The 16705-nt window shown below is 43.5% G+C and overlaps 1 protein-coding gene across 1 annotated transcript in view; it reads right to left on the bottom strand.

Moving 5' to 3' along the window:
* The window catches only part of KCNIP4 (potassium voltage-gated channel interacting protein 4), a 618256-nt gene extending 605584 nt beyond the window's left edge, over nucleotides 1–12672 (bottom strand). Inside the window, exon 1 of the mRNA XM_085643329.1 lies at nucleotides 12561–12672. Within this exon, the coding sequence (XP_085499455.1) occupies nucleotides 12561–12672 (112 nt within the window). The remainder of the gene's footprint in view (nucleotides 1–12560) is intronic.
* Nucleotides 12673–16705: the final 4033 nt, after the last annotated feature.

Below are 16705 nucleotides of genomic sequence, written 5' to 3'. Positions count from 1 at the left end.
GTCTGTTGAGACGAGTATTTCCCTTCCTCTCTGACCATATACGGCGGACTCTTATCCAGACATTAGTGTTGAGTCGCTTGGACTACTGTAATGCTTTATTGATTTCAGCTAACGAGGCTTTGTTAGATCGCTTACAAGTAGGCCAAAATACAGCAGCTCGGTTAGTACTGAACTCCACTTGTAGATCATCCTCAAGTCCGCTGCTGCGGCAGCTCCATTGGCTTCTGGTGCGTAAACGAATAAAAATCAAGGTGTGCTGCATCATTCATAAGGCAGTGTATGATATTGGTCCAACATAGCTTGCTGAGAAACTCTGCCAGTATACCCTCTTAGAGACCTCCAGTCTAGCTCCAACTCCCTTCTCAAAGTTCCTCGGGTTAATAAGTCTAGGGCTGGGGGAAAGCCTTTTTGTATCTTGCCCCATGGAACTGGAACTCGCTCCTTATTGCACTAAGGCAGAGCTTGGACCATCTCCATTTCAGAAAGTCCCTGAAAACATTTCTGTTCTGGACGCCTCACATAGCATCAGCACTGTCATGTCTGTCCATTAGCGCAGATACCCCTTCGGGGGTGATTCAGGCGCTATATAACTGATAAATAAATAAATAAATCTTGCAATACAATCTTTTGAGTTGATCAGTCTGGTTTTTGTACAGGAAATGATCCTATTGATCTTATGTAGTTAAATCAATTAGAGTCTTACAAATGAATTAGTTTGAAATGATGACATGTCCTAGATGCTAATGCTTTTTTGGAATGAATTACAAGAGCTTTTCATTCTTCACTAAAAGTTGTGCATGCCATAAATGATCACTAAGTCCTTAAATATTATAAGAGATTTCTTCTTGAAAGTACACAATTTATTGTTTCTACATTATGGTGCCGATTCCGATCCTGGAAAAACCGGGTACGAACCGTCGGTCGGAGCGTTTTCTCCGTCCGACTCGTACCCGGGAAAAAAACATTACAAACATGCAAGTACGATTCGCACGGAAACACCATTTCCATACGAATCGTAAAAAACACCGACCGACGAAAATATACATACAAATGTGATCCGGGAAAGCGCCGACGTGACGTTGGGACGCATTCAGGCTGCGTTTCACGAACCAGGGTGGAGGTCCGCACCGGACATACACGGAGGGGGGCTGGGGGTACGGCGCGTCCATCCGCGGGGGTGGCTGGGGGTACGGCGCGTCCATCCGTGGGGGGGCTGGGGAGGACGGCGCGTACATACGGGGGGCTGGGGGGGACGGCGCGTATGCGGGCACATGTCTCCATGGTTGCTATTGAGGTTCACTCCGTGCGGTGTTTTTTCCATACGGTTGTACAATCGGACGGACGGGATGGATCGTACTTGCGCGCTCGGACTTCATTTTTCCGATTCGTACGTAAAATCGTCAGGGGACGTGTCGGACACTTTTTCCGACCCGAGGACGTATGGGGGAATTTTCCCAATGCGATTCGTATGTATTTTTTCCCATGCGAATCGTACTTGCCAGTTTGTACGGTACTTGTACGATTCGTACGGAAAAAAATCCGGATACGATTCGTACGGAGAAAATTTTTCCAGGATCGGAATCGGCCCCTATATGTGAAGACTAGAAAATAATGACAGACTTTATTTAGAGTTTAATCAGTTTTCCTTGTAAATTTACACTCTCTGAATACATGAAGAAACTATTATAGATATGTAGGAAAATGCCCCTTTTTGCGTGTGCACCTCCTTATTTTGCTAGAGTTTGATGCTGTTATTTTTTATTCTGCACAGTCCCTAGTATATGGTACAAAATATACCCAGGACCTGAATGTTAAAAGTCACTAGTGGACTGCAGCTTATATTGTGCCATCACTACTGTGATAATGCAAAACATGACTGCTGGCCTGTCACCAGGATTCTAGCTTTGCAGGTTTAAACTGCAAATTTGATGTCAAAATAGCCCCTTTTGACAGGCGTACACACTCCTTTTACATATTATTAAATCCCCCCTTAAGTAGGCCTTTAATATTCATAAGGCAGGGTGCATGCTATATAAAAGTAGGACATGAAAAAGTGTCATTTTTATCTTGCCCTCAACCTGACAGTGCCCTAAAGACTATTTTCAGCGTAGCAGGATTAGCTGTTCCATAGGAAAGCATTTGCATACTTTATTAAAGTTAATGAAATTATATCCACCTGGAAACGAGAATTTCTTTTAATTCTTACACATTTTTAAATATTTATTACCAATCCAATTTATTGGTAAAGTCGGATTTGTAACAAAAAATTCATAAGAGTTGCTTTTAAAAGGTTACTCTTAGCCCCCCTAAAACCTTAAGAATCCCAATTTCCTGAACTGCCAGCTGTCACCCAGGAGTTGATTGGGTCCTTGATTTGTTGTGAAGTGGCTCCCAGATCTGAAAAAAAGGCTTTGGTGTAGAGAATATTCATGATTCTCCAACAAGAGCACTATGCGGGCTACGCCCAGAAATGTAATTATCTTCAAAGGGTCTTACCCTGCCACAGACAGATGTAGCTCACACCTGGACCTACCACCTCTATTGTTCGTCTCGCTAGCCAGGCACCAATTCCAGGGGGAGGGGAGCTCCCCCTAAAACTATTTTTTAGTGACCATAGGGAGGGTTTTTCTCATTTACCTGGCCACACCTCTTGTATGGGCATAGGCGCTCTGAACAAAGAGAAGAAAAGATCTGCCACTGTTTGATTTAGGTAGAGAGGGCCACTATGGGATTGTTTTCAGTGGGTAACACAGCAACTGCTGCAAAAGTGGGTAAGGTTACCCCTGGTGACTTTTCCCTATTGGTTAGGGAAGGGCTAGGAGTTAAGCCCACCCACAGGCTAGTGTCAGGCACATATATGGTGCCCCAGGGCACCTGTGTTAGAACAATATTTGGCTGCAGAAGAACTGCACATGATATTGGGACCTATGAGGAGAACCCGAAAGGCTGGACTTGCTCCCACTTGCAACCAGGACTGAGAGGATGACTCCAAGGGTCAGTTGGCTGAACTCCTGTTAGGCTGCAGGGACACAGAAGCTGAAAGAAGCCCACTTTGAGGAAGAGCTCTGATGATCAGTTTCAACTGGACCTGTTCTGGACCCTGGTGGTGGCTTCTGTTGGAGTGAGTTTTAAGCCCCAAGAAGGTTCTGATTACCTGAAACCCTTGACTGATGACAGACCAATACTCCTCATGCCCAAACCAAAAACTGGGACTTAGAAACCTTATCAAAACTTTTTTTCTGAAGAATGACAGAACATCGGGACAAACCTGACAGTCAATCTACTGAGGGAGCATTGAGGGTGGGCCTGACTTTGCCAGAGCTCCTGCTATTTTCTGTTCCGCAGCAGAAAATCAGTTACGGCAAGAAGTCACGGAGAATGTATCTGGCCTCGTAGAGCCCTGTTTGGCTCCAGCTTTCAACATTGCCCCACTGTAGAAATCCAAGCTCCAAAGAAGTATCCAGCTGTCACGGGACCTTCCTTTGTCGCACATTTTGAATATCTCCCAACCTGAGTTTTAATGCCTAAAGTCAAAGGATTCACCAGGAATTCATCCACCAGCTCTCCGGCCTCGTGGAACTCACCTACGGCCTGCTAGCTTGCCCTGCTGAGGATTTTGGACTGCCATAAAAGGTCCAAGTTAAAAAGTAAACTTTCTACATGGACAAACCTGGTCCCTGTATTGAACCAGTGATCCAATGCAGTTGGCCTCAAATTTTGACTTCAAACAGTCTAGCTTGGCCAATTGCCCGCTGTTGGCACTTTGAGCTTTTTGGTGGTATTTTTATTTAAATATTTAAAAATTAATTTCCCCGGTTCCCCTTTTTGGAGTTTTGTCATTTTGGTGTCATTTTATTCATTAATATATTCTCTATCTCTGTAAATTAGAGTGAGATTTTTTTATTTTTTGGTTTGGGCTTTTTATCTGTTTTAGGACTTCTAAATGCTTTACACATTTCCCTAAGTTACGCCTGTCTGCTCTGTGTCATAGCTACTAAGGATTCAGCTAAGGCGTAAATTATGGAAACCTTACCCAGACCTAACAAGAATGGTGACATAATTGCTTGTGGTAGCCTACCACCAACTTCAATTCAAGGTACTATTTATTTCTGACAAAAAAATTAAAACTTCTTTGGAAATCTGTTTACAAACCATTTTGTTTTTGCACCACTGATTTCTGTATCAAAGCAATTAAGAAAAAACATTTGCCCATAAATTCACAAGTGTCTTGTTTAAGAAATCTGAAAAGCTTGACTCCATCTTTTCAGTCGGTTTATTCAAGGAATGAAGATCAACATGAATTAATTTAAATCTAACATGACACATGTTCTTCAAGTAGCTCTTTAGAGCTCTGATCTCAGCATTAACCAGATTGAAGTGGCGGAAATGTCCATTAAGGAGCAACTAAATCGTTCTTGAGTTTGGGGAGCAAATATTTCAAACATAATTTCAGAAATTGGATTATTAGTTGTGCGGGATATGAAGTCTGTGCAAGTAATATGCCCACAATTTCACCTTTACTGGAAACAAAGTACCACATTGTAGCACTTGACTCTCTCGGGGAAGTAAAGCAGAGGAGTCCAAGGCCTACTCAGGGGAGGTAGTGTTAGCTTATTATCACCATTTACTTGCACACAATAATGACACTCAATAAATGATTGTCTAGTCAGTGCTTTTTCATTGAAAAGGAAGAGTACTTTGACCACACACACACACAAACTACTAAATACTAAGCATTAATTTACAAATATATACATAGGCAGATAGAAATACCTTGGTGACACTCTGAAATCACAATTGACTCCTAAAACAGTCATGACTCACCACAATCACAGTAACCCCTACCTATACCAAATAGAACATCACAATAAAGGAGGGTGTCACTTTAAATAAAGCAGGTTTATTGGCTTTGTCAGGGGATCATCACAAAAACATTTACGGCTAGCCTATTGACTTTGTCAAAGGTTAACACATTAAAAGACAATTAATTCACATGCCAAAAACACCGTAATCAATAACCATGTTTTCATGCACGCCTAATCAATAAAGTATTCCTAATGTTCATGAAAAATCACTGTCAACAATACCTTGCTAATAAAGCATTCATGAAACAACATTACATGTCTGTGTCTTTTTTTAAAACACACAGGCCACATAAAATGCACCCACAGAAACAATCTCTAGAGCAGACTGCATTCCCATCTGAAGAACAAAAGCTCCAGGCTTGGATGTGCTTGAAGAGCCCAAAAAGGTCATATTTTCTCCAAACCTGCAAACTTAGGATCAGTTTTTACATTTCCTTATGGGGTGCAGACTGCTGCAATCCTGCAGCCCCCTTCCACACTCTCTTGAAAACATTTTTGGTGCCCTGTCCTACTGAGCCCATCACATCCAGAGAAAACTTAGGGCTTTTTGGTCCCTGCATGACATTATGGGGTGCTCCTGTGTGGGAGTGTGAATATTAAATAAGCACCTCCAGCCGTGGCTTTGCTTGGATGCATGGGGCTCCTGCCCCGTCTTCTTTGGTTATTCCCCTTTTTGGATTTTTTGGTCCCACCTGACTTGCCTTTACTTTAGGGATAGCATGGGGAACCCAGGCCAGATTTTCACAATCTTGAGCTAATTTTGCTCCTGGTGCTGTACTCTTGCCACCTGGCCTCTAAGATGGCACACTTTGCAGAGAGCTGGTTCCACTGGCTTCCTGTGCCAGCCTTTCTCCTTTTCCTTGTCCTCTGGTGCTCCTCTCCTCTTGCTTCGGTGCAGAAGTCAAGATCTTCCCCCAACTGGTCCTTATGGGGTGTAAGAGAACCAGCTTCCCTGATCCTGGAGAGACCCATTGGTCCTGGGGTCAACTGTAGGCAGGGTACTTACTCCATTTGAGCATTAGGGGGCTTGCCCTTCCAGTTGTCCATGGCTTTTTCTGCTGTCGCATTACAGGTCCAGAGTCCAACAACAACAAACCTCTCTCCCTTCTGCAAGATTCTTTCACAGGGGGTGGACAGTTCCAGAAGCCAGGGACCCCTGGCCAATCCTACGGTGCCACATCACCCTTCCACCCCTGTCCCAACCCTCCTGTACAACATGCTGGGATAATTCAAGATGGCACAATCAAGAAGACCCTGTTCACATCTCCTCTGGGGGCCTCAGCTCCACCCCGAGCTGACATCACTTCAAGGGACTTTTAACCAAAATTTCAAAGGGAAGCCCCCTCTTGGCTTGGCTCCAGAGGTCTGATTTTCCTTCTTATTTTCAGTGGGCATGGGATGCCCCAGCCCTAGTACAGAATGACAGCTAATTAACAAATGCAGATTTTCTTCCTGGCCTCTTTCTCCTCAGGAGCTAAGTGAAGCACTATTAAATACTCTTTTTAAGTGGGGAGGCCTTTGTATCTTCTGCTTGTGAGTAGTGTAATTACTTGCCAGCAGGGTGACAAAAGACCTGGACTCTGATCCTGAGATGAGCCAGGGAAATATCACAATTCTGGATGACCACAAGGTGTACATGTATTATTTTGGGATATGCATATTCAAACTGGGCGCACATGTTTCACCCCAGTTTCATACCTATTGGAACTTTGGAAGCCTAAGGGAAGTGAAACTGCACTCTAAGGCAGATTTCCCCTATGTGTATAATACAGTGTAACTGCAGATAAACCTGCAAGCCCTACTGACCTTATCTATGAGTTCCTAATAATATTATAAAGCCTATGTAAGGTCAGTATCTAACGTTACAGAGTCCCCTCTGCATTAGCCTAGCTGTGACCAGTTACTGAGATATGGATGACGGTATTCTCATATGCGCAGCCAGCACTAAAAAGCGAACAATGGCGGAAAACACATACAGTCCATTTACCATGTGATTACCATGGGTGAGGCACGAGTAGTAAGACTCACCAACAGTAAAAAGGCCAAAACCGGCTAGTTGGTAAAAGCAAAAAATCAGGGCACACTAAATGGGTGGCACCCATTTGCAACATATACTTTTAGCCTCCCTTTGTGTTTGGCCTTTGTCCATAGTGTCATTATTGCAGACAGGTGTAAATGGAGTATTGATTTGCCAATAGTGTGAGTGGGTGGCAGATGTCCAAGCTCTAACACACAACTGTATGTAGATTTCAATATTATATTTTACGTTCTGCAAGTAATTTATTATTCCATGTTAAATGTGGTATGGCAATGTGGTATCTACAAAGGGACATGATGCATGGCTTGGTTATGGATTTTAGCAAGAGAACTTATAAGCGATGAACTGGGATGTCACCAGCGCTCTGGACAGATTGTTTCTGTGCCCAGATTATAATTGCATGCCAGTTTCTGCTCCACATGGAGCACTGTGAAGGACATGGTTCCCTTTAATTAATTACAGATTTGAAAATCATTAACTTATCACCCCTAAGGGTATCCAGGTGCTGGTGACCGTTGGGGATATTAAGTGAGCTACTTGCCAGAGTCACATGGTGCTGAGCTGCTTCTGGGGATCGAACTGTGAGCCCTGCGCCCTGCACCCTGGGGTCAGCCGCTCAGGCCGCTGCTCCATACCTCTCCCTTATGGTCTGATGCAGAGCAAAAGCCTTTTCTCTGTTTGCTCACCTGGTTGGTTGTGGGAGAGAGGGTGTGCCATTTTACCTTTAATAATATTGACAAAGCATACACGTACTGGAACATCTCACCTGAGTCTCTTTTTTTGTGTTGGACAAGGGAATAAGTGTGATAATATACAATGATGCAGCTCTAAATAAGCATGGAGCACGAGGCCTGGAGGATTGATGCTCATATCAAACCACAAATTTGCCTGAAGATGTTAATGAAAATGCATTGGTATAATAAAAATGTGGATTTTGTTTTTTTAATTTTTAATGCGGGGTTTTATAAACCTATAACAAGGCTCAGTGGACAGCTTATAAAACACCTAATATTGATAGAACATTTGAGGATAGAGACACATGGATACACATTTACAATGTGAACTGGGGACAGTACATGCATGTGAATGCAGAAGAGATCGGATACACAACATCATTGATGGATGAGGTAGGAGTTGGAAGGGAGAGGTCTAGGGCAATAGGAAGATTGTGAAGAGATGGGTGAAATTAGCTCTTTCTCGAATTGCACCATGTTAACATAATTCTAAGATGCAGAAAGAGGCTATTCCAGAGTTTTCATTCAGATGCAGAGAAAGCCTGTTGATGTGTGTGTTCTTTATAAGACTTCTGGATTACCTGTCTGGCTAGTGAGGTGGTTCACGTAGTATGTATACCATCAGACATGATTAGTTTAGGGGAAAGTTAGTGGGATTTACTCAAGTTGAGTGCTTTAGAGAGTAGAAAGCAGACTTTGAAGTTGATTTTAAAAGTGGACACCGAAATACAGTTCTTTAGAATTGTGGCAAATATGATCCCTTTTTTTTTTACTGTTGAGTAAGTGAGCCACATTGTGGAGAATGGCTATGGTTGATGACAATAATGACACTTACAGACCACTGACTACTTCATTACCTTTGAAGATGTGTGGTGCAACAGCGCCCTGGACCTGAAATCTATAGGAGAATGAGGGGCTTAATTATAAACAGAAAGGTTAGCTGAAATCATACTGCCGTAGCAATCTTCTTGATCCAGCCCTGTATGAATCTAGAAGGATCAATGAGATAACATAGGAATTTAGGAGAGGGTGACATTTGGGTAGAAGCCACCCAAGCTCATGTTGTTGAGTTACTGTTTTGAAGAGGGTTTTAAGAGAACCTCTATTTAGGAAGACTCCCAGCAATATTCAACTCATAATTGTTGATATTGTAGATAGGTATATTTAATCATTTGCTTCATTTTTCCTGTTCTGCTTCATCCTTTTTAGATCCTAGGCATTATGAAAAATTATATTTTGAGGAAGTAGACTAGTGGCCCTGTCATGAAGTCATAATTCTGTCTAAATGTAATGAACATAGGCTTTTTTGTTGCTTTGTGATGCAATATTACATTTAATAAATGTCAGCTGTGCCTGGGAAACATCTACAAGTTATTTTGTGGACCTTTTGAAATATTTATTAAAATCCCAATCCAATAGTGCAGTTCGATTCGTAATAAATATTTTCGGTAGATGTTTTTAAAAATGTTACCCTTGCCCTGCCTGAAGTCCTTGGAAGCATTTTGTTGTCTCCCATCTGTCAGTCAGTAATTATTACTTTAATGGGCGTGAATGAGGTGTGAACTTGCTCCCAGGACAGTAGTAAAAGGCCTTGGAGTGGGCGGTGTTGTTGTGCCCTTGATCATCCTGGCCTGTGGGTTGGACCCAAGTACTTGATTAACTTCTAAGATGACAACTCTCATTCTTCCTTGCCAAACGGTGTATAGTAATGGGATGATTGCTATACACCCTCGGTCTTGTTGTGGTACAAGGACACTGTAGAATGAACTTCAGCAGAAGAGGTACTTTGAGAGGTAGTAGGTGGAATGAAAAATTGCTGGAGGACCTAGAGGCCTGGGCGTCGCTCGCTTGCAGCATTTCAGGACATGGAGGAGATAGTGCAACATGAAGGTTAACAAACACAGGGCTCCTCCGGTGGCACACAATACACTGGCAAAGGGTTAGCAGATGGGGATGAGTGGGGTGGAAATACTGACCCCGGAAGGGCTGCTGCGATGAGGTGGGGGAACAGTTGGGGATATTGGAAGGTCAAGGGGTTCTCTGGTTCATCCACGCTTACTAGAAATGGATGTAACTCCCCTTGATAAGGGAAAGGGTACAGCCCTGAAGTGGCATGGAATATTGGATTTTCAGACTGGTGAACACTGAGATGTTGTTGAAGTTGGTTGTTGCTTATGGTTTACAACTGTATGCAACAGTGGAAATGGTAAATAAAAATAAGATTTTTAAAAATGGATACAAAAAAGATAACTACCTTGTCTCAAGAAGATGTAGCTAACACCCTTGCCTGCACCTTTTTTTTTGTCCTTCTAGGCAGACCAGCCTCCATCATATTGGGACTCTTGTTGATATCACAGTGTCAGATCCTGCTGGAGTTTCCAGAGCTGCATCACAGGTCTGCTGGGGTTTTTCATATGACATTTGAGTGGGCACTTCAAACAAGGGAAACATAATGACAAAACAAATTGTGTGTATCCACTGTCTGGTTGCTGAAAGCTCACCTTTGTCCTATCATATTTCTGTTTCTGAGTTTATTAGGAATACAGAGAATACCTAAAACTGGATTTTATTTTTAGATGTGGAAGGACACTAGGGGCACGATTCACAAAGTTAAACTTACATTTTTGTGTAAGTTTACTCTTTTTCGTTATTTACATACAAATGATTTAATAGTAACTTTATGACTGCGGAGACACTGCAGTTGGGGTGGATAGGAAAGGCCTATCGTTTTATGTGCAGAGTTCTCCACCCTGAATGTGGAGTCTCCGCAGTCATGAAGTTACTATTAAATTGTTTGTTTGTAAATACCGAAAAAGAGTACCCATTAGGTACTCGGAAATTGCGAATGCAATGTCAGGGGTGCAAGGGTGTCTAAAGGTCACCCTGTTGCACCCTTGAAACTTTTTCAAACTTGAAACTGACGAGCACACACGCTGCGGGCCACCGAGCCATTGATGACAATGTCTACTACATAAGTCCTTGGAAATTTGGACTCATTGATATTTGGTTGAATTCTACAACGTCCTTTTGAACATACTTTTCTGACATTTTACAAAGTCCTGAAGAAGTTTTGTTGTGAGAGGAAACGCGTCGGCTATGGTCTTCTGTTTTTAAGAAAAATGACGCAAGAAAGAGAAATCCTTTTAAGAAATCAACATCTGGATTTGGACATCTTCTTGGTGTGCTCACTGCCTCCTGAATACTGATATTGGATGTTACAATCTGTTAAATAGTGCTGAACCCCTTTGTGTTTAATGCACCCCTGCAATATGTATGTGTGCACATGTGGCGCACATACATGCCTCAAGGGCATGTATGTGTGCCACATGGCACTTTGAAAAAGGCAAAAAAAAGTGCATTTTTCAAAGAAATCGCAAATTACCGCCAACTTCAAGTTGGTGGTAATTTGCGATTTCTTATGCCAAAATCGCACAACTTGGGTGCTTCCTGCATCGCATTTAAGGAATTGCAATTTGCGATTCTTTAAATGCAATCGCAAAATAGGGAATCGCAAATTTTGCAATTCCTTATTTTGCGATGCCCTTTTGGGATGATACCTTTTCCCGTTCGCAAATGTGCTGATTCTGAGAATCGGCCCGTTTGCGAAAGGGAAAAGGGCTTGATACATATGCCCCAAGATCTCTTTTCCTGCAACACCCTGTGACTATATAGGAGACTCCCATAAGCAGGGCCGGACTGGCTACCCGGCGTTTTTTGCTGGGGTGGCAGGGTGGGTTCCAGGTTCACTGTGGAGGGGCCGATTTTGTTGCTGGGTAGCTGCAGGTGCTTCTTAATGAACAATGCAAAACAAATAGCTTTAAAGCGTACTTTTTAAAACATTTGTTTAGCATTGTGTATTAAGGAAAGCCCGGTAGCTAGTCCGGCCCTGCCATAAGGTCCTGAGGGGGCTCTTGAAGTGTATTGCTGTGGTGGATTGGGACTTAAAGGACTAAAGTCAGAAGGTAAAATCTTTGTACAAGATAAACATGGTTAGCGTATCTGATACGCGCTCCATCATGTTCAGCATCAAAGTATGCCTAGGCCTGTTCCACAGCAACCACTGACTATCATTGTATTCATATCTCTGGTTCCCCTTTGTTGGATTTCTGTTATTTTGGCATCAATTTGCTTATTACATTTTGTTCTATTTTCCCAATTTATTTGGAATTGTTATTGTTTTGCATTCCCACTTGATTTCTGCTTTACTTCTGCATAAATACTATACACATTGCCTCTATGTTAAGCCTGTCTGGTCTGTGCCACAGCTGCCAGGGGGCTTATCACAGGTTAATATACTGACATTAAGGGTTCTCACTGACAAGGATCTGCCTTTTAAAAGCACTGTAACAGACCCACAATAACTGAAATACAACAAAAGGGCAGCTGCCGTGCTATCCAGTTTCTACAATGAAGTACTCTGGCACAGAAAAACTGCAGTAGCATTTCTTTCACAGAAAATGTTATGATGACATTTTGCATTCCCTTCCTGTGGACTCACAGCGACCTGCCAGAGACATACGGCGACACTTCATTTTAGGTAATAGATCAAAATGGGCTTCGGCGGGGCTACGACACCATATAATAAATAAAATGAATCACACGGAACAATGCAATAACATATTTCATATAACTTCATGTTAAATACCACTATTTGAAAAATCAACAATCGTGCTTCACGACAGCAAAACTAGAGTCCCCTTCAGTTGTCATCTTTCCTTAAATATAATGACGTATGACATAGATGTGCACTTTTGTCGCATGTGCAGCGCACATAGCTTGCCCATAGTTACTGTTACACATAGTTAGCGGGGTCATGTCATGCGTTCTCCACTTCGACATAAACAGATGCAGTGATTGATCAACAAACATATATAATAAATAGCACCAATAAAATCCATAAACAGTTTAAATTACAAAATCTACCTTCTGAAAAATCTATGAGTCCCAGCAGGTGCAGCAGCTTCAGAGAGGCACAGACAATCACCACGATACCCAACGTCTGCAGTCCTTCCGACTCCCACTCAACGTTCAACATTCTTCAGAAAAGCAAACCATTCCAGTGACCCCAGCAGCTCAAGGTGGTGAGAATCGGACGAGGGCCGGTCACACAGACCTCTGGCACAGATGTGATACCCCTCACGCGAAGGCTAAAGCCAGCGCCCACAAAGCGCCCGCAGCACCTCAGCGGCAGCCTGCCACGTCATGCTGGTGAGCGGAGGGGATTTGTTTCTTCAGGTAGCCTTTCTTGATTCTGTGTAGGATCAACAGCCCGGTGATACGACATTACATCCGGCGCGGGGAGCCAGCGTGACTTCAGAGGCGCTCGCCAAACATCTGTTTGCGAACTCAGCCCGGACCTGGCTGTGTCAATCGAGTACAGGAAATATTCCCGGGAATTGGCGCGAGGCGGGCGCGAGCAGTGCATTCTAATGCTGCCTGCCCCCCTCCAGCTGCTCCCGAAGTGACTTTTATCGAAGGTTTACTCGCTGGAAGACATCTGCCTTCATCCTCACCGGACCCAGTTAGCAACCACCGCCTTTTCACCGAAGGAGGAGAATACGGCAGCTCGGAACATTCCACGTTCGTTTTTAAAAAATCTAAATCAGTAGCGCGCGGTTAGAAGTTTTTCTCTCCTTCAGTGCCAATTTTTTTAATCTAACAGTATTTCTTTGGTACCGCACTTGCCCATGTTCAGATCGGAAAACATGATAAACTAGACTGGGTTCGAGACTCGGGGAGTTCAATAACTTCCCTAATTTCTCAGGAGACGCTAGCGAGTTTAATTTGACGCTTGCAGACCAGAGCGTATCGATTATATGACGCACTTAAATGCACTGCAGAAAACAACTAGCGGAGATCTAGCATTACGCCTCATCTAAATAGCTCTAGTAACAGACATAGTAATTCTAAAAATAAACATTGATCTTCTCCGAACTGTTGGTCTTTCGATTTTAAATTACATAACGAGGTTAAAGCAGTTTCTGAGAATGTGGGTTGAATGGCAGTTTATAACAGGAACAAATGGGATTTCATTACTTGGTGGCCCTATAATAAATTAGTGTGTGTAGAAAAGCTTGGACACGTATGAGCCGAGTTACAATGGAATTCCTCTGGTGAAAACACAATTTATGCTACCTCATGTACAAACTGAGCTCCTAGAAGTTATGCATGAAGGCATGATCACGTGACACCCCCATAATTGAGTTGGCTTTGGAAAAGTAAGCGTGGCAACCCCCTAGTAGCTTGACACAGAGCGGTCAAGCTTAATTTAGAGATAATGTATAAAGTATGTGTGCAACATTTCAAACAGTAACACAATGAAAACACACCAAAAAGAGAGCTCACAACAGAGTTAAAAATATAGAGTAGTTTTTAATAAATAAAGCAAGACCAAAACGACAAAAGTCCAATCAGTAGAACCAGAGATATTGAATCTTAAAACTTTTAAAGAAAAGAGTGCTGAGAGAAATAATGCACCAACTGTCGATATCTGGTCATGCCAGACTGGGAAAAAGTCACAAGTTCAGGCTGACAGCGATGGAGCGTGGGCCAGCTACAGTGACCCAATTAGGCTTGCAGAACAAAAGTACCTTCAATCCTGGTTTGTGGAGCATTGTGTGTGTGGATCCTCATCGAACATGTATCGCGCACCGAGGTGTTGCATCAGCTCCGATATGCTTCAAGGCTGTGATCTGAGGTTCTTTTGCGTTGACGTTGAGGGTCCCGTTGACAGGACTTGAGATGCTATGTTTGGTATTGGGGCCATCCATCGTTTCTGATGAGCTGCGAGGCTGCAATGTGGAGACCTTTGTTGTCGAGGCTGCCATCAATGAGAGATGCGCGGGCCTGCATCGAGGATGCATCATGCAGAAGTGGTTCGGAAGGTGACGCAGCAGTAGTGAACAGTCAGCTCTGCTCGGAGATGCTCCGCGCAGCAGAGGAGATGCGGACCAGCTTAGACCCCTGTCCAAAGGTCCAGGACTGGGGTGGCACCACTTGACAGGGCAGACAGAATATAGGTGCAGATGCAAGGTTGTTGGAAGCCTGTTGTGTCCCTGAGGCTTCATTTCAGGAGGCCAGCCAACTAGCCCTTGGAGTCACTCTGGATTCGGGGTTCAAGAGATGCAGGTCAAGCTGATCTCACCCAGTCAGGAGGGCAGCAGGTCAGCACAGCAGAGCAGGACTCTGGCAGATTTGCAGTCCTTCAGCAGCATAGCAGTCATTCTTCCTGGCAGAGTATCCACAGGTCCAGAAATGTACTGAAGTGGTGGCGTCTAAGGTCCAGCTTCTATAACTTGGTGCCCTAGTTCTGAAAGTTGGGAGAAGCTTCAAGACAGTGGCTTTGAACTGCAAGGAATTCCCTGCCTGCCCTGCCTTGGCTCAAAGCTGGTTGAAGTGACAATGCAGGGTTGTTAGATCCTGTGTGTGTGGACAGGACACAGCCTTTTCAGGTGTAAGTGAGGCTGTGTCTGTGTCTAGCTACTCCCTCCCATTCTGCCAGTGATGGTCCATCCAGTCACACCTAAGCTCCGATAGTGTGTGGCTGTCTAGGAGGAATACACAAAGGCCAACTACACCCACTCATATGAACAGACACAGACTGCAGGCACCAAATGGTTATGCAAGATAATGCCAACTTTCTAAACGTGGCATTTTCAGAACAGAAATTTAAAATTCAACTTCACCATAAGTTATCATTTTAAATTAGGATTCCAGAGACACCAAACATGAACCAGTAGCCTCTTCCCACTTGGAAATTACACTTATAAACTTCAATAAGGCAGCTCAAATGTTATCCTATGGTAGAGATAGGCCTGGCAGTAGGGGAAAACGAATATAAGAGTATTTTACTACCAGAACATGTAACACTTAAAAGAACATGTCCTACTTTATACATACATTGCACCCAGCCCTCTGGTCTGGCTAGGGCCTTCACTAGGGGTGACTTATATGTATTAAAAAGGAAGAAGGTCGAAATGGCAGGTTAAAACTCCACACACAGGCTCTGCAATGGCAGGTCTGAGACATGTTTTAAAGGCTACTTAAGTCGGTGGCACAATCAATGCTGCAGGCCCACTAGGACTTACGCCGATGTCGGGCATGTTGCCATAGAGAAGTCTTCCCTCTACATGGTGCAATCTAAGGCTCAATTGGAGCCCCCAGACGTCCCCCTCTCAATGCCGGTGCTCTGAACAAAAATGCCCAACCACAAAAGGACGACTTGACAGTGTTCTTGTACCTTTTTGGAATTGTCCTTTCCACCGCTGTGTATTTGGTCTTTGTTTTCGTTCAGTACAATGTCCTCCACCTTCAATTCGTACAGGACACGCTGGCTGGCGGTTTTCTACCTTCCTGGCCTCTCAGTTCCACAAACATATTCATGGACGGACCTGCGTGCCCCTCCCTTGGGAATTAGTAACCGGGTCCTGAAGATGACCTCAACTTACTACAGGTTGAAACGTCATAGACCCTTCCGCGCAATTCTTGGCACAACACTATAGTTCATCAAAATTGTCAATTTTTGTCAAACTTTCTGCACTAAACCGTTTTTTGAACCAAAAGTTCCTTCTTGTATATATTGTAACTATTGTATATCTTGCGCCACCCCTCGCTGTTTCACTTGTCACATGCTTTGTTCACCTTTTCACGAGCACATACGTGCACTCGTTTTTGTTACTGGTTGCTCTCACATTAATTGTAAATAGTGATGCAACTGCTCCTTTTTAAGGTCGAGCCTAGAGTCAGCACGCATGCGCTGACCTGCAATACTTGCTGTAGTCCTTCTGTGGAGATTGAACAACGCCCACACACGCCCACCTCTTTTTATTGGTTGATTCGTCTGCCTTTACAAATTGCATTGCTCTCATTGGTAAATAGTGTACATCTGTCCTGCCTTGTGGTTGTTTAGGTCTTGCCCTGGCTACTGGCCCTGCTACATGGATCATTTCATTAGTAGCTATATGTTTTGCTTGAGATCACTACTTTTTCTTAAGCCCTCTTCTCACTGTTCGCCGGTGCACAACTCTGCTTTCAGTTCATTTAATCACCCCATAGAATTGTCCCTTTCA

This window comes from Triturus cristatus, chromosome 2_2, assembly GCF_964204655.1.
Source record: "Triturus cristatus chromosome 2_2, aTriCri1.1, whole genome shotgun sequence".
NCBI classification, from domain to species: Eukaryota; Metazoa; Chordata; class Amphibia; order Caudata; family Salamandridae; genus Triturus; species Triturus cristatus.
This window is presented reverse-complemented; position numbering and strand designations above follow the sequence as displayed.